Source organism: Pituophis catenifer, unplaced genomic scaffold (genome assembly GCF_029215685.1).
Source record: "Pituophis catenifer annectens isolate HBS135680 unplaced genomic scaffold, rPitCat1.0.hap2 SCAF_6, whole genome shotgun sequence".
Taxonomy (NCBI): Eukaryota; Metazoa; Chordata; class Lepidosauria; order Squamata; family Colubridae; genus Pituophis; species Pituophis catenifer.
In genome coordinates, this window is record NW_027256886.1 from 34,739,971 (window position 1) to 34,764,081 (window position 24,111).

The 24,111-nt window shown below is 35.2% G+C and overlaps 1 protein-coding gene across 1 annotated transcript in view; it reads left to right on the plus strand.

Moving 5' to 3' along the window:
* The window catches only part of LOC139318236 (glypican-5-like), a 318,571-nt gene that overhangs the window by 224,098 nt on the left and 70,362 nt on the right, over positions 1-24,111 (plus strand). The window contains exon 8 of the mRNA XM_070945581.1: positions 13,102-13,249. Within this exon, the coding sequence (XP_070801682.1) occupies positions 13,102-13,249 (148 nt within the window). The remainder of the gene's footprint in view (positions 1-13,101; positions 13,250-24,111) is intronic.

The window sequence follows — 24,111 nt, forward strand, 5'->3', positions numbered from 1 at the left end:
ATGTGATTGAAAAAAAACAAATGCAAGTGCATCAGAAAGCCCATACTGTCGCTCCTAAATAAATCAAAGAAAGTTGAGTAGTATTTCTATCTCACGCTGTTCAAGGCCAAACTAGCCATTTTAGCATTTTGTTCATGTTTAGATACAGCACTCTAAAGAGACATTGGGAAAGGTTTGAAAAAGGGCACAAAGATAATAAAGGGATTAGATATGTCGTCCTGTGAATAGAGACTGAAGGTGCTGACTAAGTTTAACCTTCAGAAATATTGGACGAAAGGGAGCTAAGTAGAATAGTATTCTTCAAAGATCTGAAAGCGTATCACACAGAAGGTCAAGGCCTCTTTTCCAGAATACAAAATGATGGATTTAAGTTACAGGAAGATGGATTTCAATTGAATGCTACAAAAAAAAAAAAAATCCTTACCAAAAGCAGATTGATAGCTTGTACTCAAAGTAGTTTAATAGTTATTTTAGGAAATTGTCTTGCATCTTCTATAACAAGCCAATTTCTTTGGATTATGCCAATTTTTTGATTCCTAGTGTTGATATCAATATATTGGCCTTTTGGAGGAGGAGGTGTCAAAATGTTGCTTGATGTTTATGAAAACTAAGCATATGTTTTGATAAACATTGGGCATTCTTTTTTTCTATAGAAATTCCACTGAGATGTAATTTGCAAACCAATACTGTGAACAATGATAGGATATCAAGGATTAAGAACAAACTCTATAATTTAAAAAATTGTTGGAAATGCATGTATCTATTTATTTTGTTCTTTGGGGGAGGGGTGAATCTTGGAGTCTTGATGTTTGAGGAAAAATAAAACTCAAATTCAAAAATAAATATGTTAATCTAAAGCAGCCTTAGGTTAGACATTGTATATTAATTACCTTATCCCCCACCCCAAATCAAAGCTAATTTTATAAATCTCCCATGCAGATCAAAACAATGTTCTGCATATCAATTTTGAACCTTGTCTGCCCAGAGCACAAGATAATCCTCTATCTCTGCTGCTGAGAAAGTTGTTTTTTTATGTCTTTGATGAAGTGAAACCATGTTTAAGGTTATTTGAAAGTCAGACAAGAGTTTAAAAAGAAGAGATAGAAAAAAGTAATCCTGACATGAGCATGGAAATAATGCTATAACCTCTCAGGTGATAATGGTCTCGAGGGATATGGGCAGGTACAGATTGCCTGAGGAATGGCTTAGATTGAAATGGAGCAGCTGATGTCCATATCAGCACACTTGATCATTTATCTAAACTGTATTGACTTTTCTTTCTCTCTCTCTCTCTCTCTCTCTCCCTCTCCCCCCCTCTCTCTCTTTGACTTGAAAGGGGGGGAAAAGCCACAAATAAGCTAAGTGAACTATTATGTATCCATTTTCTTTTCTGAAATGAAATAAAAAGTTCAGTAGGAACTATTCACTGAGCATAAGGAAACATTTAATCATAACAATTTCAGAATATCATTACCACTGGTCCAAATCAAACAAAGCAAATAAAACATTCTTCGGGACAACCAAAATTATTACGATGTCTGCTGCATTCTTGACCAGTTGAATTTTCAGATAATCTTCAAGGGCAGCCCAGTGTAGAGGACATTTCAGTAATCCAAACATCTTCCCCTAATGAATTGATGATTATAAAAAACAATTTCTTACATGAACATTCCTACTAACAAGGAAGTATCTGGCACCATTCAAAAGCATGCAAATACAAGTACATTAATAGGTACCACTTCAATGGGATGCTAACAACAAATTGCGTGTCTTTGGCATATAGCCATGCTGGCCATATGACCACGGAAATTGTCTTCAGACAACACTGGCTCGGCCAAGAAACAGAAATAAGCACCCTGACCTAGAGTTGGATATGACTGACAGGGAAATCTTTACCTTTTTACAGCCACTGGAAGACCCCGTTTGCAGAAGGAAACAAAGAAGTAGCTGCTTCAATCAGTAATTTGTTCATAGTTTGAGCAGAATTTATTTATGTTATTTTTCTTTGTTGCCATATTTTCGTGTGAAATTCTGATGTGAAATTCTGCTCTCATGCTGGTAATGTGTGATTATCAAAGAATGTTCTGGCACATGATTACAAGCATGGCCCTGGAAACACCTCATCATTTAGCTGCTGGAGTTTAAAACTATATAATTACTTGCTGGAAAATGTTTGGAATACTTTACTGAACATTATTATATGTGTTCTGAAGCTTCAGACCTCTTCACTGATCAAAGGTTTAAAATGTCATAAGAAAAGCTGAAGCTTGCACTGAATAACTGCTCAAATGTCAAAAGTTAACAAGATTCTTCTAATGAAGCAAGATAATTTATTTGTAAGTAGTACATTGGCTTTTATTATACACTTTTGCCTATCTCTCTTACAAAAAAAAACCCTTATAATGATTACCTGAATTTTAATACAGTATAGAAACCTAAAATTAGAAATTAGAATCAAGAATTAATCCCTGCAATAAGATTGCTAACTGGTGAGGACTATACAAAAGCATTTTAGGAAGAGAGAACGGAAGATGCTTTGTGTGCCCATGGCTTCCATATCATCATTCTAGACTGGGGTGACCAGATCAAATAACACAGTGTTACATGGTGGTTCTTCTTTCTCTGAGGCCAAGTCCAGTCTGGGTTGGTAGGGGATTGAGAGATTAAATCCAAGCCCCCTTTTTTGTGGGTTGTTTCAGGATTCCATTGTTTCCTATTCTTATTTAACATCTCCAGTCTCATGCACTGCTGGGTGACTGGGTAACTGATAACTGGCAGGGCATACATGTTGAAAGCATGGATCTGGTTCTTCCCACTGAATTTCTCTTCAGGACATGTCTGATCCTTTGGTGGTATTTGGATGTTACTGTCTTTTTTTACCTCCTTCTCATGGTTCTCTATGGGATACCAAGTAACTAGTTTACATGTCTGCTTTCTGGCCCTTTGGTAGTTTCCACTCCATCAGTTTTAACTACTTTCCCTCTCTTGACTACTATCCAGCCATACCTCTCTCATATGAATGACATTCCAATGTCCTCATTGTAAATCTGTGTCTTGGATTAGCAAATTAATGTCTTGTTCACTTTTAGCATACAACTTCATATTATCCATGTAGCTACTGGTAGTTCCACTCTTGAACTTTTACCCATATCCAAGAGTTGTGTTTATTTAGCTTGAGACTCTATTAGATAGAATGCCAAAGATTTTTTAAAAATATATTAAGGGACAGAATGTTTCAAGTTGTAAGTTAAGACTGAACAAAACATTGACTTGTGGTTCCAAGACATCTAATTCATTGATATGATTAAAACCAAGCTTATTAATTTTGAAGGAGTCCAGCAAAGCGGGGGTGGGTGGAAGGCAATTAGAACAGGCTGGTAGTTGTTAGGGGTTCTGCATGTTTGACAAGACAATTCTAATCCTAAACATTCTATTTCTAGTTTTTTTTAATAAAGATGGTAAGATAGGAAGAATCTTAAGATCTACAATACTCCCCATGCTCTTATTTCAGAAATTACTGTACTTGGCTTCTCTCTTCATTACTATGCAGCCTTCATCCTTTCATTTCCTTTTCTCAAACATTTAAGTTTTAGCAATAGCAACATCTGACACACAAGCCAAAACATGTCTGCTTTACAAGATGCAGAGCAGCTCATCAGCAAAAGCACATGCCTTGCTGAACCTTTCCAAATACATTGGAGAGGAACAACAGATTGAGGCAATTAAGGCAGTCTCTCAAGCACTTCAAACCACAGGTACCTCAGCTGTGCTTTTAATATTAATCCAAGACTTTTAATGATAAAAGTGACACCAGGAGGCTCTTTATTACAGTTCCATTTTATTCACTCTTACTTACAGTCTTTCACTCTGATGATTTCTACATATACATACATCTGTAGTAAAAGCTCCATCTTTTATTGTCTTGGTATAGTTTGTGTAGAATTAACCTCATCAAATTACACCAGAGAAAAAATTCTGAGGTATGTACCAAGCAAAGCCAGCCAGTGCTTTCTTATTAAAAATTCACCGATTCATTAACTACTAGGTAGACAGTGTACCGTACCTGTTTAATATGCCAGTCTCTCCACATATACTTATATTGAGTGATGAAATAATTGAAGTAGTCCAATGGGATAATTGCAGCAAGTGACATTTTTATTTAAAAGTGTAGTTCTGAGATGATAATAATGTGGGGGAAAGTTAGATTAAGTAGAGTTTACACAACACCCTCTAGCTCAGGCACATCTCTTCATGCTGGGAAAAACTTTTTTTTCACAGTAATTTCCAAATCTCCTGTCATTTATCATCACAGGCGGACATTCCAGATTATATATTTAGAGATGTGACTCTTGAGAACAACATAAGCATAGCCAGAGCCAGGAAATTAGGAACTCATTTCAACAAAACTACTAAATCAGGAGTGTCAAACTCGTGACATGTTGTCACATGACGTATCGTGACTTTTTTCCTGCTTCGCTAAAATGGGGGTGGATGTGGCCAGTGCGTGACACATCCGGCCCACAGGCCTCAAGTTTGACACCTCTTATTAAATGAATGAGAGATGGTTAGTCAGTTAATTCAGAGTGGTGGAAGGTGGGATGAAGAAGTAAAAAAAGAAGTAGGGTTAACAGTTGATATAGCTAGAGAGAAAAATATAATACAGGAAAATCTTAGACAATGCAAAAGGCTACAACCCTGACAATTATTACAACATATGTAAGATTAAATTGCTGCCACCCAGTACATTTTAAACAAGACAGAACATTTTTTATTTGTATATTGGGATAATGAAGACTTACAAAAGTGCTAGGAAACATCTCTGAATTCATGCTTTCAGTGATGGCCTACTGAACTAGCTGATGTCTATTAATTAAGAATCTATAATTTCATTTACATGATCCAATTCCAATAGTATCAGCTTCTGCCTTTGCACCTATATTTGATTCCAAAATCAAACCCTACTACCTATATAAATACATTTTAAATCAAGCCATAGGAACAGGAACTTCTAATGTTTTTATTTAAGAAATAAATAAATAAATAAATAAATTTATCTGAATAAGTTTAGATCTCATGTACTGATTAATATTGAGTTGAGATTCCCCAGCAAATCAAGAAAGCCATAATTTTCCCATGCAATGTATCCAACTGACTAAAGCCCTAAGAAGCTGTAGCACATATCAGTAATAGGCTGCACTCCTTTAATGTAAAATTGTTAATTACAGTATATTAAAATTAATGTATTTCCTGCTTGGATAACCAGAGCAGTAAAAATTATGCAAAGTTCTTTAAAAATGATTCCTTATTTTCCTTCCTCTTATGCAATATGTAATTAGGGAACATTAATTTTGGTAATTAGAATATGGTTCAGTAACCTTTTGGAGTATTCTAATTTTTCAACCAGACTTAATGGCTTAGGTGAACTAGCAACAGTGATGCAACTATCACTTTTCTCAATAATTCTAATAGGCTTTCATGACAAGTGGAAGTGGCTCAAGAGATTTCCAAGCTAACATAACAGCTGTTCCTGTTCCTGGCAGACAAAAGCTAGATTGATTGATTGATTGATGGATGGACAGAGAGAACTATATTACAGCCATAGACCAATATGTGAAAGAATAGCTTAATAGTATCAATAATTTACCCAGACTATGGAACTTTTTATTTATTTTATCATGTTGTAGACCAGGCCAATCCAGAGAGAATCCATTTATTTAGAACAGTACAACAAAACCTCAGCAATTATCAAAACCCTTCACAAATCATAAAAACCAAATTAACAAAACCCAAAAATATTAATCCGTTTAAAAGAAAGAATAAATAGTACCTCAGTAGTATCACTGTCCATTGGCCTGCTACATCCTTTTAAGAGCTTTGTGAATTCAATATACAGGAAATACTAATACTCAGAATAAATGCAACCATTATATTTCCCTTACCTTTTTTATGCCTTCAAATCAGTCTTGACTCCCAGCAAAGCAGTGGGCTAGAAACTAGAAAGCTGTAAATTCTAGTCCTATTTTAGTCATGAAGCCAATTGGATGACTTTGGACTGATCCCTAAGAAAAAGAGAATGTGGTGACATGTTTGTATATGCTATAGTGTTGATGAACCTGTATCAGTTTCTCATAAACAATTGACTGTGGCTTAATCTGCTAAAGATGGATTTTCTTTACCCTTGCATGCAAAATAATCTAATATCTTCCTCTAAGATTGCTGGAAAGATTATCCATGAATATATCTCAAGTTAATGTACAAAATTTAACATTCTCCTGGATAGTTCCCTGATTGCCCTTTTAGACTACTTAGATCTAAATTAATAAAGATGTGACCCAAGGAAAGCTCAGCAAAATTACCATATGTATATTTAGACTGGTGTGTTACAAAGGGAAACAAATACTTTACCAGGGAGAAGCTATAGGCATTTTAGGTAAAGAGAATATAATTAGATTCTATTCTGGCCTTGAAGTCACCTCCTGTATTTACTGGTGTTTGTGAGAAGCTGGTATCCATCCATCTATATTTTACCTTGTACTGTTCACTTAAAGAAAGACAAGCTTACATTTTCCTAAGTAATGTATAACATCTGGACTGTTATATTTGGCCTTCTGACCCATCATGTTCTGGGATACCAGAGAAAATGGGAGAAAATGAATGTCAGGCAGATTGTATGAAGTTTTATGCCCTCAGCTAGAGTTTTCACTGAGATCGGAATTGTAAAAACCATTCACTTGCTCATCTATTGCTGCCCTCTGCTTCTTCTTTAAGGATACATATCAGTTCAACAGCAGGGATTCAGCTCCCAGAATTTAAGTGCAAATGATCCAGCAAGCGGAGCAGGTTTACCCCATTGCATTTAGCAAGTAGGTAACTGTTGTCCATAGGTTGGAACATAGATTGGTCTAGCATAAGTTTTATAAACTCTAATTAGCAATACGTTTCCAGAAAAAAGGCTTTGCAAAATTAAATTTACAACTTTTAATGCTTTTTTAAGCAACGCTGTTACAATGAACTTTGGAGCATAGGTCGACAGAGATAAGTACACCTAGGTCCTTGACAAAGTGAGGGTCATTGAGGGTCAATCAAAGTTGTAGGGATTAAACATACAACTGTAGGGGTTTCTATGCCATTTATTTCTCAACAATAATAACAAACTATTTCTATGAGCCACACACTGCTTTACCCTTGGCCTCCTTTATTGTGGGGATAGATGAAAGCAAGTGTTCATAAAAAAAAACAATCAACACAATTTTTTCCACAAGTGGGACACTGGGTAGGGTGTAGGCTAACCAGAATTTCTTTTATTACCTAAGCAAAACTTGGTTACCTAGGCAAAATCTTATGATGTAAACATGAGATTTTAAAAGATTAGGATCTACAATGGCAGGCAAAAATATGGTCAGACTGAATAGGATATAGATGTATTGATAAAATGTAATAGCTTTGTTCACAAGTGACACAATGGCAGAATATGGTTTGTTTGGTTTTGACTATCTGCAGAAACCAGCCATTGCACCTGGAAAAGCATGTTGTAGGTCTTAGTATTTTTTGTGAATCCAGTTATTGTGATACAGATAGCAAGCTGGGCAGTGATGAAATTCAAACTTTTTTACTACCGGTTTTGTGGGCGTGGCTTGGTGGGCATGGTGTGGCTTGATGGGTGTGATTTGGTGGGTGTGGCAGGGGAAGGATACTGCAAAATTCCCCACTACAGGGGAAGGATACTGCAAAATCTCCATTCCTACCCCACTCCAGGGGGAACAATATTGCAAAATCTCCATTCTCATCCCACTCTGGGGCCAGCCAGAGATGTATTTTCTGGTTCTTCAAACTCCTCAAAATTTACGCTACCGGTTCTCAAGAACCTGTCAGAACCTTCTGGATTTCACCCCTGAAGCCAGGGTTTAGAGAAATGTGTGACTCTAATCACTATGTGAAGTGGTTTTATCTATAATGCCACATGGTTAACTTGATTGCTAATCAGTTTTTGAGGTCACTGAACCCTCAGTGTACCACAAGGGTAACATTAACTGGAAAACATTCTGTTTTATTATTTAAATCATAACATTTTTATGCCATCTTTTTCTTTCTTTCTGATATTTAATAAGTAGCTGTGAGAAAAATGTCTGAGGCTAAATCAAGGCAGCTTAATACGTTATTAATATTACTGACATTAACTAATATAGAAACTATTATTTTTTTCAAAAATGTTCCTTTGTTTATTAAAATATATGATTTTCTAGACATGGTAGATATCCATCTGAAGAATGACTACATAACAAAATATTTGTAAATATTTAAATAAATCGGAACAATAACTTAGTTCTGTTAAAACCAAGCTATTTTCTATGAAAAAAAAATTGCTGATTTAAGTATAAAGAAATAAAATTCAAACTATCCAAATTATCCCTTAAATGTGACTGTTTCATTGACCTGATTATAGGAAACTGCTTAAAATATAGCTTACAATGTATTTTTCTGTATTCAGTGACCATAGTGATATACATCTGTATGTTAACCAACTATTAGATGTTCACATTTAACAGAATAACAGAGTTGGAAGGGACATTGGAGATCTTCTAGTCCAACCTCTCCTCAAGCAGGAAACTCTGCATTTTTTTCAAACAAATGATTGTTCAATCTCTTCTTATAAATCTCCAATGTTGAAGCACACACAATTTCTGGGTGCAAGTCGTTCCATTGATTAATTATTCTAACTATCAGGAAATTAATTCTTAGTTCTACGTTGGTTCTCTCCTTAATTAGTTTCCATTCATTGCTTCTTGTCCTGCCTTCAGGTGCTTTGGACAATAGATTGACCCACTCTTCTTTGTGGCAATCCCTTAGATATTGGAACACTGCTATCATGTCATTCCAGTCTTTCTTTTCATTAAACTAGACATACCCAATTCCTGTAACCGTTCTTCGTATATGTTAGCCTCCAGTCCCCTAATAATCTTTGTTGCTCTTTTCTGCACTCTTTCTAGAGACTCAACATCTTATTTATATCATGGCGACCAAAACTGGATGTAATATTTTAAATGTCTTCTTACCAACGCATTATAAAGTGGTATTAACACTTCATGTGATCTTTAAGTTGGTGTTGACTCCTAGCAGATAGATAGATAGATAGATAGATAGATAGATAGATAGATAGATAGATAGATAGATAGATAGATAGGATAATGTCTCCTGATCATGGTCCTTCAGGTATTCCAACTTCTTTTTTTTTCTCCTTCTACTTTTCTCAGCATTATAATCTTCTCAAAGAGCTATGGCTTCACATCCATGCAAGATAATTTGAACCTAGTTATTTATGCTTCAATGATACTTTGCGCTGATTTGTCTGATGATCTATTTGTTTGTTTGGAGATCAGAGAAGCTCCCTTGTAAGATGAGACTAGGACCCTTGTTAGGTTTTAGGAGAGCCGTTAAAACATGGATAATCTGGTCCATATTCATATTAATTTTGGGAAGGGTTTAGTATGTGTATTCATTGTTATTGAAAAGAATGGGCTAAGTGCTTGTGTTGCAGATTTATCTGCATATTTATGCTGAAATACCTGGATTGAGATGTGTAACATTTTTCTGTATTCCAGTCACATGTAAGGTTAACTATATGGAGAGAAAAAGATGATATTTATAATCTACTTTTATAATCTAACGTTAAAGAATTAGGCAATTCTAAGTACCTCTTAGTGCTTAATATTTGTGTCCAGGGCAGTTTAATGAATACACATTTCTCCATTTACAGACAACTTCTGGAAATTGTTTTGTTTCTATAGGTTATAAATACTCATGCTCCAATTTCTTTCCTCCTACACAAGTTCTTTAGTGTCAGAAAAAAATTGTAGAAACAATTTCCTTGTATTATCAGAGGAATACACTTTAGACTCCTCTGGTCATTATGATAGTTGTCTCAATACTAAACACTTGTTTTCCTATTCATAAAATGTAATTCCTCCCCACCTCCTATCAGAGAGTTCAATTTTCTTCACAGTTCCAATAGCACAATATATGTGGTTTTATTAATTTGACATTACCTGAGACCTTGCTGCTATAAATAATGAGATTATTCTCTGGTCTTCATGAAGAAATGTTAAACTTTTCACATTATCATGAAGCTGATCCCTACTTGTGTCAAATGTGGAAACAGATAATTATCCAAGAATTTGGAATAGAATTAACACGCACTAGAGCATGTCAGAGCATTTCCTCCAGCAAACAAGATGGGTAATTGCTGTTTGAGTACAAAGCAGTGAGAAATGTTTCATTCAGTTCCTTCAGACAATTTGGAAAGAGATACTGTTTACTGACTTAACAAATCATATCATGCCTTCTCAAAAACAGTGTCATTCAAGGGCTGGTGGAATCAGATGAGCTTGAGTGCAGTACTTCTCATTTCACACTTTTTAAGTCTGATCAAACAGATTGTTTCTACCCTGTCAGTGTAAGACTAAGAGCTGGCAGTGTGGATGTTTAGATACAAGACAGCCTTCTCACAGTTAAAAGCTATCATCAGCCATTACATTACAAATGGATCCTTGAAATCATTTGTTCTCATTGCTCTAAAACAGTAATTGTGCAGTAATTTTCATATTCCTTGGGGATGAGGAAGTATAAGAAGTACCTACCAACTTGCAAAACCGATATTTATTATTTTGAAGATTTGTTATATAAATGTATATGTATAAAACAGTTTGCAAAACTTAAGTCAGGTAAGTCAAGTAAGGATTGTGTTAGATAAATTCCAGAATTCATCAAGCCTAAACTTGTGTTCTTAAAATCTCCTGTTTAGTCAGGTATCTCCAGTAAATACCCAAAGGACCAACAGCCAATCTTAACTGCAATTTTTTTAATGACCTCCTGCCGGGACTGTAGCTTTTATATTTTCCAACCAATGGGAATTCCTTTAGTTCAAAATTCAGAAAATTGCAATCCTAGTCCATCATAGCATGAACAAGTATCATCAGAACTTTAACCAAACAGCTGCAATAATAGCATCCAAATGCCATTTTTTCTATTGGATTTTAACTCCACAAATCTTAGACATTATGCTAGCATGGCCTTCTAGAAATTGATACTCAACTGGTGGGCACTAGGTTGCATAAGGTTTTTGAACATAGGATAGTAAGATGCACAGTTTTTTTAAGATTAACTGTGAGTAAAAAGAAATCTTGACTGATATCATATATTCAATGGCATGAAAATGCAAGTCATTCAATCCATTTGGAATTATCTTTTTTTCAGGGTTAGAAGAAAGCTCTCAAAGTTAATTCACAAATGCAGAATTACCCTTAATAAGGCATTTTAGAATGTTTAGAAGAAGGTATTCCACTTGTGAAAACACTCCCTTTAATATAAAAAAATACAGGAATCAATTATTAAAGATTTAGGTCACTGGAGTCATATAAGCAAGATATTTAATGCTTCATTTGGAGGTGGGATAAATAACTTTTGCAGTTCCTTCTGATTCCATGATCTTACCGTCAAAAGACATCAGAAATCTGAGACACAACTAAGCTTGTATTCAATTTGACAGAACGTTAGCAAAAGCAGTTTTTTTCAGCCATATCTGCATGACATCAGTCTTTTAAACAATGAATGGCAGCTATGAGAACATCAAACTACTTGTTTAAAAATAAAATTAACTATCATATATTGTCTTATTAGCACAAATCATGCTTCTGACACCCATAAATGAAATAATCTGTAAAAAGTGTGACACTGGGTGAACTTTTTTTAAAAATAGAGATGAATAACCATTCAATTTTTCTCCAAGAGAAAGGGACATTTGTTGATGATGAATGCTTTTGTTACCTTCCATAAAAGACAGCAATGATTCATTGAATGATGCAAAATGCAAATATACACAACAGATTCCGCCTGTCTCAAATCATGCCAACTGTTCTGCTGTACAAACAGAAATCCATTATTCACTTCTTTTAGAAGCCACCACTGTACCAATCTTCAGAGAGATTCTTATATGGATGGTGACTTGTTAAAAACAGGAAATTTGACTGCAGAAGTTACTAGCAAGAATATTTTTTGAAGACAATGGAGAAGAAAATGAGAAAAATAGTATTTCTAATGCAGCAACTGATAAAACAGAACCAATGCTTTCATAGTACCAATTAGATACTTAAGAATAGGATTACCAGATAACTGAATAGGCAAAAGACATGAACAATTGGAAAAGGGTGAAGAGGAGGACACATTAACTATTTAACTTCACGGTGTTAGAGTGAATTACAAATAAAAACTGAAAAAATGTACTTCATCCTACTTGTATATGATAGAAAGACTGATTTCTCCTTGGTAGGAATATGCTAGAACCAGTTAGGAGACTAAAGTGTGTAACTGATAAGGATTGTGCCAATTTCGGACAGCAGCACAAGCTGGTGGGAGAACACTAATCAACTAATTAAGGTCAGAGAGCATAGCTTCCTAACTTGTGGTTAGCTCTTATTGGGAAAGCACCACACCAGGAGAAAGCTGTTCTGGAAGAAATAAGCTTGTTAGATAAAAAAGTCAGATGATATTTGGTTTTAAGGCCATGCCTGCTAACAGAGGACATGAGGTCACAATTGAGGATACATTGCCAGAAGTCTAGTAACTCTTGTTAAGAGACTACTAACCTCAAGACCTGAACACAATAGCAATTTCCAACTTTTATTTTCCAGCAAGTATTTTTAAGAGGTATAGAGCTTCAGCTACTGGAGATAATATAGATCCAATGTGAATGAAAAACTTGTAAATAGCTAAAGATAGGAAACATGGCAATTGATAGCCAATTGATATGTTCTGGAATCAGTGGTATTGAAAATAAAATCTAATAGCTGTAAAAGAACCAACATGCTCAAAAGACTGATATTACAAGATAAGACTATGTGTGCGGACATGTGTCTAATAAAATGCCTTGAGTTTCAATAATAAACTCATCAGTAATGCTCTATCTTCCATTTAGTGGTTCATATTGCTTTTAATAATTTATATTAAACTACCAATTCTAACTTCAGTGGGAAAACTGAGCAATGGTAAAAAAAGTTACATTTTCCCCCCTAGAAATCTGAATATTTTTGCCAATATTTTGCATTATAGCTGGCAGCCCACACAAGTTTACAGTCCGAAAGTTGGATTGACAGGGAAGGCAGCAGTGGGAATGGAATGAGCAAAGAGACAGAATCCAGTGGAGACTGTGATGATGAAGATGGATGCCAAGGATCAGGTGAAAAAAGCTACACAAAAGGTAGGGCTATTAACTTTGCTTATATGCACTTAGAAAGTTCATCAAAGCTGAGTTGTCTATGCCATTATCTATATATCAACGTAAACCATGGTTGAACTCAATGTAAATAAACCTTACTTCTTCCGAGACCCAGACCTATCCTCTTCAGCAGAGGGTTTTGCTTTCAAATTTAGTTAATTGCAGTCTCCCATCCATTCATAGACCATAATTTGATTTTTAAGATGGTCAAACATGCATTATAAAATTCATTTATTAAAACTAGTCATTTGTTTGTTTTAAATCATGATCACAAGAAGAGGTTATATATATTCAAGATGAGAAACATCAACTTCTGTTTGCGTCTTTTGTAACCCTAAGAAAATGTATTCTTATAACTTTGATGGTTTAATTTTAGACGTAAAAACTACCAATAAGACCATTTTGATTTAAGAACTTTGAAATATATGGTTCAATAGCATTGCTATTAACTTTATAAATTTGAATGTTGTGGGACAAGTATTTAGAGTATCCAAAGCTATTGTCACTATTTAAAATTTTTAAAATTTACTGTACTTCCATTGTCTCTAGGTTTGTTTGCTTGTTTGTTTGTTTTTGTAGTCTTCCTTTGAAAGATATGGTCCCTCTTTTTTCTTTTCTTTTTTAATTTGAATAATTTAAAGTAAGCTTGAACTAAAGAAATGTTGCTTTCTAGGAATAGAATTCTAGGACAGCAAGTTCTTAATTTTAAGTATGGTTGCAGTTAAATAATATTTAATTCAAGAAATTATTTTAGTGTTAAAGTTTAGTGTAACAACTCTTGTACAATGTTCATTTCTCTTTGTTCAGCAGGATTTGTTTTTAATTTAATAAACGCTTTAAGTAAATTGTTTGTATTTCAAATTAGTCCAAATTAAACTGCAGCCAGGTGCTGCAGTGGAAATTTTAATTGCTATACTTTCAATGCAAATACTGTGTTTTTATTTGGTTTTTGTTTTAGTTATCCAATAATGTAGAAGAAATCATTTTACATTTGGCTTACTAACACAAATAATAGTGTCTGAAAGTAGCCCATGTTTTCCCTATGATAATGTCATGGATTTGGGAGAAGTGATGTGGAATAGAAAAAGAAAACAATCTTTTTGTAGAAATTATGTCCATTAAAATATAGCCCAAATAAATAGTGAATAAATAGTAGTGAATAGTCTAGTCTCATTAAACGTAGCAATTCCTTCTTGATAGCATTATAATGGTGTTATGTCATTAAAATATTTACTATTTAAAATTATTAATAAAATAATAATATATTTAAATAACTGAGGTTACTTGTGCATTTATTTTGCATATTTAGATTTAATTGCACTTTAATTGTCACTTAAAGTGTAATAAGATTTTTCAGAATTATAATAATTCTTTCTATGTAGGGGAATAGCCATGTTGTCTGTGATGCTACAATATTTTTGAAGTAATTATTTTAGGCATTATGTATAAGGTATTTTAGGTATTACGTATATGGTTTGTACAATGAAATAAATCTTACTTATTTAAGTTAGGTTTAATATTGTAGATGTATGTATTTTGCCATTCAGATACATCACAATCTTTGTTCATGAATGAAAAACAAACATTTTTTTGTGCTGCAATTTTTCTATACTTCGATATAGTTCCATTTCTTAAACTGTAACAACTGTGGTAATAATTATTAATGCAGATGTTTTAACAGGATCTGAATAAAATATGGAGAATCAGGTATCAATGACTAGGGGTCTTGATGATAATATATGATTATAGGAAGCATATTTTAAATACAAGGGAACAATAATAAATTCAAGTTACCATCCCTTCCATGTTTGTAACCTCTCTCAATGCCTTAGGTTTGCTATTGTGTGACACTAAATGCTATATTCAACCTAGTCCAGGGCTCTTTTTATGTTTTTACATAATTGCAATTCTACCATTGTCTTAAAAAAAAAAGTAGGAATATTATCTATCTCTATGACATTTAAGACTTTATTGGTGATAGCCAGCACCTTGGGACAGCCCAGAAACCCACTGGAAGTTATTGCAGCTAGCAGACTGGTAATATGGTATTGGTATTACAGGACATACCAAACCTGCCTACATTGCTGTGTTCTGAACTAGTAATATGAATGAGGGGCAACTGAGATGTGAGTCAACAAGACCTCCCATCCAGTAATGGGCACAATTAGTATGCAAGATAAACTGGGCAAAGGTCTTCATAACCATGGTTGCCACCTGGTCTTCAAACAGGAGTAAACATGGTAAAGTTAAGGGTGGAAAACCTATGGATCTGCTTGGCATTAAAGCCCACAGTTATTTGGTTTTGCCAAAATTGATAATTGTGATTGTTTTGCCCATCCATAGTCTCTAAGCTCCGGGACAAAACTTTGGTTGGGAAAGACTCACCCAGTTAATCTACAGCAGCATTCTGATGACGTCATACACCATATCAATATAAACACACAACTACCACATAAAAACATGATTTTCCATTCTGGCAATAACAACTGTGCAAAATGTTGCAATGTCCAATATTCCTATTTAGCATTTCAACCAGCAAGTCACGATGTTTCCCAAGATACTCAATTCTTTTTTCCATGAGGATGGTGTAATTCTGGCTACACAATGGTATGTGTTCAGAGGATACGTTTGCCATTGGCAAACACAAATTACATATCCTCCTTTGATATGCAAATGGATGGCTTTTAAAAACAATGTTCATGATATTATCCTGCCTCATTTATGTCACATCTCAACAGCTATTAAAAATTAATACATTTCTGTCACTGTTCATTCATTATCAATTTCTTTTTCCCATGTCAGGAACCTTTTAGCCCTCATTAGTATGATCGTTTCTGCTAACGCTTCTATGTTCCTTTTCATCAACAATATAGGGCATAAACTACTATCTTAATCAGTCTTCAGTCCCAGATGCCATATTCTCGGGTTGCACCAAGATGTTATGTCTCTAAATATGTAATTGTACAACTGGTGCTTTTGTAACAATTATTTCATAAATTTTCAATGAGCATAACATCTGTTGGCAGCTTGCCATGGATATCACTGGTTTGTCATCTCAACAGCTTTCAACCTCCTTGTCATATTTGTAATTTTTGTTTTAGTTATATTTTCTCTGCTTCTGTAATTAGAAAATAATTTCACCTTTCTGAAAGTCCTGTTTTTTCATTTGTTTTTGTTTGAGGGGAGATTTCCTGTATATCACAAGATGAGTTATTTTCAACTAGGACTCTTTATAATCTTTACAAATGGTTTCAGTGTTGTGCTGCTGTCAATGGTTTATTCTGTTCAAGGAGAGGCTAGTAGTTTATGGTTTAACCCCTTACCCAACCCAGACACTACCCTCAGATTCCTCAGTGGAACTCCTCTAATGATGACTTAATTTCTTAATTGGTCCCATTATTAACACAGTGGGTTTATTCTTTCCTCACAGTTTATTAGAACACAGGCATCTTGGCAGAGTCAGTGTTTGAATGGCACACAAATTAAGGGGAGAGGAAATGCTACATGCAACAAGACAGAGGATTTAGATTATCCTAAACTAATAGTTTCATCTTCAGGCCACATTGTTAGCTAATTGATTTCACACTAGCTCTTTTGAGGAATTATTGCCTGAACCCAAGTAGGAGGAACTGAATTGCACTTGAAGGCCTCCTTCATTGTCTTTGCAGATGCTGCCCCTATTCTGAACTGCCTCACATTGAACAAGCAGGCCCCAAAGAGATGTTAAACATTTTCAACCAAGCACATTTAGAATCCTTCTAAATTATTAGGAACTTTAATGAGCCAAGCATGCTTCCAACGTTTCTCTCCAAATCTTCACACTTAGTGATGTCAGAGACAGAGCCAAAGAGTCTGGAAATAATTTAGTGGAACTCATATGTATGGTCCCACTTGTGCATTAATGGTTTCATGCAATAAAACCAGGGACTACTAAGAAAACTAAAACTTAATATGACATTTCTACTACTTCTCCACAGAAAACCTATAATTTAGCATCTCAACTTCATCCCATCCTGTAGCTATTATAGGATAAATCATAGCAGCTGTGGCAACAGCATCATATTGTATATGGCATACTGTATGTTAAATGAACACAGGGGATAGGTTGAATACTAAAAAGACTGTCATTCAGCCCATGTGACAGACATCTGAACATAGATAAATATGCTTTTTCTATCAGGGATAACAATGGTGCAGGGATTGGACGAAGTACAACACATGTAGTTTTGATTTTATAATTTATAATCTGTACACAGGAATGCTTATGTATTTATTTAGACTGAAACAATTTTCAGTAGCACCCAACACTGTTATCTTGGCACCAAGCTATATAGGGCTTTAGGAATAAAAATCAGCATTTTCAATTACAGGCAGCCAATTCCTGGCTTGCAGCATAGGTATAGTATGTTCATGGGCCTTAACTAGTGCCAATTAGCATGTGAATCACTTCATTTTTTACAAACTACAATTTTTGAAATTCCTGTTTGTACATTAATCAGTCAACTCTGATTAATGAACTCTGCATTCTTGAAAGGATGGGATTGTCCTTACACAGCAGGTCCCTAACCTTTGTGTGTTCCTAGGTGGTCCTAGAGTCCAGCTACTGCTGGATGTTGGAAATGCTAGTGGAAACTGTACCCTTTAGATACAAGTTTCAGTTTTACCAGATGGACCTAAAAAAGTCATGCTTGCAAGATCACATGTATGGATTACTACAAACTGTTTCACATAAAGCTGTCTTTAAAATCATTTCAAAAAGTGTCCAAAAAGGATCCAAATAGTCCCTTTCTTCTAATATTGCTGTCTGTTGCTGTCTTCCCATCATAGTCTCAAGAAAACTTAACTAAAAATAAAAATTATGGTTGTGTCACACAGTTGGATCCAGGGGGATTTTCTTAAGATATGGGGAGCCTGTAGCCTCTTCAAGACAGCAGAAAATATTTTCTCTCATAATGGGGCATTGTTTACCTCCAGGATTCAGCAGACCACACACAAACTGCATGAAGGAGAAGCCAGGAGTCAACTTACAAGTGGCAGGAGATAAACTAGGAAACATCCTATCAATTTTATCTGAGTCCATAGGCTAGAACAGTGATGGCTAACATTTTTTACGCTAAGTGCCGAAAGCGTGCGTGTGCACACCAATAATGCAATGCACGCATGACCCCTTCCTGCGTGTCTTGCTCCTGCACATGTGGCCCCATGCATGCACACATGACCCTATGCATGTGTGCATGACCCCATGCATGTGTGCATGATCCCCCCTGCTTGCGCCCCATCCCCTGCACATGCATGTCTCCCGCATGTGCCCCACCCCAGCGCATGAGTGGCAGAGACCCAAAAACCAGCTGGCTGGTGGGAGGTGCACGTGCATGGGTGGCAAAGGTGAGCTGGGGTGACAGCTTGCGTGCCCGCAGAGAGGGCTCTGCATGATACCTGTGGCACACATGCCATAGGTTCGCCATCCCAGGCCTAGAAGGAGTCTCTGATTCTATGGCGAGATTATCGTTCCAGCCTTCATCACCTAGAGCTAAACGTTATGCCTGCTAAATTAATATCATTCAACAATTGTTCCAAAGTAAAAATACCTAGGACTCCAATAGGTACCAGCCCATGTTCACCATAAAGGTCATGCACTCTTTGGCACCAGATCATGAGACATGAAGGTTAATGTTACTGAAGTCACCAACATAAAAAGGTAAGGAGACTGCAATGGAAACTTGGTCAAGGAGCTCAGGAAGGGATCGGGCTCAGCAGTATCCAAATCTCAGAGGAAGTAATCTATCTCTTCCCTGCTGGGCTGACATTTTGAGCATCTCAGTGTATAAACATTTCAATTTTTCTTTATGATAGCATGTTCAAATTTAGTGACTTTAGATTTTCATTTTTAAAAGAACATGGTTTGTATAAATAGCATAATTGTCTTCAAATTCCTTTGAGGCCACTCTTTGTCTATTGAAAGAGTAGTGTAGAATGCTTTGTTCAAATATACGAGGATGATCAGTTTACAGAGTTTTTCCCTTTCCTACCTATATTTATGGTCAGTGATATTCGATGGTGAATGAAAGGAGAGGTATAACCAGACTTCTATTATTAGGAATGGATATTTCATTGTCTTCATTTTGTTTTTGTAATAAAACCCAACTAGAATAATACAGACTAGATTGAAACTTCCAATGCACTACTCTGGTCAGTTCTGAGGAATTCTACCAGAGTAACTCCTTTTAACTCAACTCTAATAAAAAACAGAGATATTTTGGATTTTCCTGCCAAAACCCTGAAGAAAAATACAATACATTAGTGCTAATCCTGGAACATAAGAAGCAACTATATTGGAAAATTTTATAGGCAATAGTAGGAATGGAATTGTTTAGCCCAATGTTTCTTCTTTTCAGTCTGTTTCAATTTCTTATGCTTATATTGGCCAAAGATCCTCTAATCTGTATGAACATGCTATATATAGTTTGCCCATTGTGTTTGATTGGACCCGCTACACACAGGTTTTAAAAACTGTACTACAATTGAACAGCAGAAACAGTTTTCTTCCTCTACTTTTCTATTTATAATGTTACATTTGTCAAAGTATTTTGAAGATAGCATTTCATGACTATAGCAACTGTTTCTTTATATGGTAGCTGCATACATGTAGCTACAGATGGCTTTAATATTTTTATGCAGCCATTTGTAAACTTTGAAAATAGATGTTTGCTTAGTTCTGAATCATAAATTACTTTTCCCCTCTAGCCCATACATGTTTCTGAAGGAAAGTAATTTTCTCACAGAACTCTCCCCAATGAGGCATTGAAATCTAATGAAGTAACTAAAATGTGAAACTCAAGAAGAATATTAAAATAATTTAACAAACCTTGAGCACCCAAATTAGTGTGTGTGTGTGTGTGTGTGTGTGTGTGTGTGTGTGTGTATTTACTTCTTTGTAGGATTTATGTGTATTTTTCCTCTAGCCAGGTTTTCCTATGTAACCAAGGTTTTTCTGCAGCCCTAGCTCAGTAGAATCACATCCACTCGATTCTGGGCTTTTTTTCTTTCTGGCAGCCAGCAAGTTCTGGTGCCAGGTGAGAGACTTATATAGATCTATTTCTGGCTCGTTAGCCATCATCAGTAAGCCACACTCACATCTCATGTATCCTCCCTGTAAAGGTACAGTATCTTCCTGGTTAGAGGAAAAACACACATAAATCCTACGAAGAAGTAAGAAAATAGATAAAGCTGTTTCCATCCATCAGGGGTTTGTCACTAGGACTATTAAAACATATGATCAAAATTCTGATAATATATTAAAAACTGGAAACATTAGTTTGGGTCAGTATATTTTAAGATGTAAAAATAAGCCATTCAGAACCATTGTTTTTCAATACTATGGCAGTTCAATGAATAGGAGGTGCAGACCAGTCTCCAATTTAGTTAGCAGGTTATTCATCTCTAATGGAATGAATGCTCAGAGTTAATAGCAATGACAATCAGAGTTAGTAACAAGAAGAAAATTCTATACTGCAGAAACTCTGTAATCCAAGTTGATGTTCCAAATGTAGATGAAAAAAAAAGCAAAAATATTAAGTTTTTGTAATGATGTTCAACACTCATTCACAACAAGCTGATCTGGTTAAATAAAGTAGTTGGTAAAGCAGGCACACAATTGCACTCCATGAAGCTGTTGGGTCCTCAAATTATGGTAATGGATTGTTCAATAATAGATCACAACTTTGGGTTGTACTATCTAATAGAAAAATACATAAACAAATGCATATGTAACCTTATACATGTCCTTTCTAGATTTCAAATTTCAACATTTGATACAATATTTTGAACTGCATTTTGTGAAGAGTTCTAAAATACCAACGTATTTATTTTTAATATCAAAGCTATATACAACTATACTGCTTTGAGGCAAATGCAAACCTCAAGGAATCTAAAAAGAATTTATATATCTCAAAGGTTTATAACCCTAATCCAATGATTCTGATAAAGATATTAGAAAAAAAACATTAAAGCCTCGGCAAACATTTTGATTGGAAAGAAAAGGGTACGGGGCAAAATTAATAAAGTATATAAAATACTTTTATAAAATAAAAAGTTTGGGCAAGAAGGGGAGGAGACAGAGGGAGTGCAAGAGGAGGAAAGAAGGGCTTGTAGGGATGAAAATAAGGGGATAGGATAGCAGAGGCTTCTGCGGGGCAAGCCTAAGGGAAATAAGGGAAAAAGATAGGATAGGATAGCAGAGGCTTCTGTGAGGCAAGCCTGAAGAAGAGAAGAGTTTGAGTGAAAGGAGGGAAGCAGAGGAGTCAATGAAAGAGCAGAGGCTGTGGAAGGGAAGGCCAGCAGGCAGTTCAATAGAGAGTGAAGAGAGAGAAGGAGGAAGAAGGTCCAACCAGCCACCTGAATACCACCCCATCACGTGACCCTGGCAAGTAGAAGTGCAACAGAGAGGGACCAGTGTGGATTGGCCGCCATATGAAGAGAGCCAGGAGAATCTTGAGTCCAGCGATCCTTATGAGGGTTAGCACTACATAACAAATTCAAGATTTGTGATAATAAGAAATGCTTCAAGGGATATTTTGGTGTACTTTGTCAGGAAGAAGACAAGGATTAAGTTTTGTAGCAGCATTTAATACAAGAATGAAGATTGATAATGCATATATAATTGTCCTTAAAGGAATTCCTAGTAGAATTTTACATAAGAAAAAAGTGGAGTGTTTTTTAACTGAGAAATTACAAGTAGAAAAAGACTAAATTTTGATGGGACAAACTGGAAAGTGTGGTGTTTTTTTTTTTTTTTTTTACTTTTAAACAGCAGAGGTTTCAACTCCATTCTATCTAGAAGACAAGGGAATTTCTAGAAAAAAATTAAAGAGGAATTGGAGTAAATTCAAATGAAGGAATCACAGGAAACTACACAAAAATTTCCAACAGGTACAATAGGAAACTGAAAAGGATGATATAGAACTAAGTATCAATTTTTCTAAATTTTTGGGTTGACTATGGATTACAAATGTTTAATGTGGAATATATATTTACTTCATTTTATCCCACATTTTTTATTTTAAAAATAATTCAAAATGGTGAATGTATTTAATACTTCATCCTCCTATTTTTCTCACAACAACCATGTAGGGTGGATAGGAGAGAATAAGTAGCCCAAATCACCCAGCCAACTTTCAAGCCTAATGCAAAAATAGAACTCATAGACTCTTTGTATTCTGTATTCTGTATTTTGTTTGTATTCCGTTGCCTTAACCACTAGACCAAAGTAAATTCTCATCAAAAGAGGGGAAAAATCATTATTTCAAAAAATTAAAAGAAGACATAATTTGTCCACAAGAAAGATTATTTTCCCGAAAGACATAGATCCTCTTCAATTTGAATTTCAAAGAACTTTGCTCCTAAAGTTTATAAAGTAGAGATATTCAAAAATATTTTTTCGGATCATAATCCTTTGAGTTTATTTATAAATGAAAATTTTTAAAATGGAGACTGAATGAAGCAACAGTGGAGGGTTTTTTAAAAATTAAAAAAAATAATTTATTATATAATATTTAATTTTGAAATATTTTCAAAATATTTTTTGAAAATAATGGAGGTAGATGCACTGGTTTAAGAATTGTTTGGGATAAAAGTAAAACTTTTATTAGAGGTTATTTTACATAACATAACAGCAAACTTTAAAAAAGAACAGTCGAGATTTTGAGATTTGAGCTATTTTGGGACAATAAAGAAAAAAGAAGACGCTTTTGATTGAACGTTAAAACCAAGAAATTTGCAGCAGTTCACTAAATTTCTCTTCACCATGAGTTGAGATTTGACTGTGGCATTCATCTAGATCAGTGGTGGGTTTCAAATTTTTTTACTACCGGTTCTGTGGGTGTGGCTTAGTGGACGTGGCATTGCTTGGTGGGTGTGGCTTGGTGGGCGTGGTAGGGGAAGGATACTGTAAAATCTCCATTCCCTCACCACTCTAGGAGAAGGTTATTGCAAAATCCCCATTTCCTCCCGATCAGCTGGGATTTGGGAGGGAGACAATAGGTGGGGGAGGGGCCAGTCAGAATTTTTACTACCGGTTCTCCGAACTACTCAAAATTTCCGCTACCAGTTCTCCAGAACTGGTCAGAACCTGCTGAAAACCACCTCTGATCCAGATCCATATGCTTAACTCTGAGTTTCCAGTGCATTTCTTTAAAATTCAGCACGTGTAGAGACCTGTAACGTTGGCTTATTTTCACTGTGGATTTGCCCCAGTCCCCTGAACTGTTTTATTGCTTTTTTTTGAGTTACTGCTATTGGCTGAAATCTTGGGAGAATAATGCAGGAACCTTTAAAAAAAAAAAAAAAAACTTGCAACTAAGATACTTGATTGAATTACATTTTGAAACTGAAGATAAATCTTTTTTTCCTATACCCAAGCGCCCAGTGTCAATTCTACAGTTTGTTCATTTTCCAAACTGATATATCCCTGAAGTCTGCAATCCGTTTTTCATTTCAGGTAAATAAATTTCCACTTCCTGATACTGTGCTGAGAACATAACACATTTTTCTTGATCAAGGCGGATTTTAAGGGGGGGGGGGGGGGCGGAACAAGCAAATATTGTATGCTTAGCTGTGATAAGAATTAGATTAGAATTATATTTGAGTTTAAAAAATAAAGATATATAGCATGTATTTGAAGGCAAGAACTGTAGATAGAGGTCATGGACAAACTGTCAACCTTTCATGCAGTTTTACTTGCCAGGTAGAACTTTTGTTTTAAGTTTATATTTGTGATTTTTGGAGATGCTATCATAAAACAATAAATTTTAAGTAAGAAAATCATAAGTTTGTTTATGAGTGTGTTT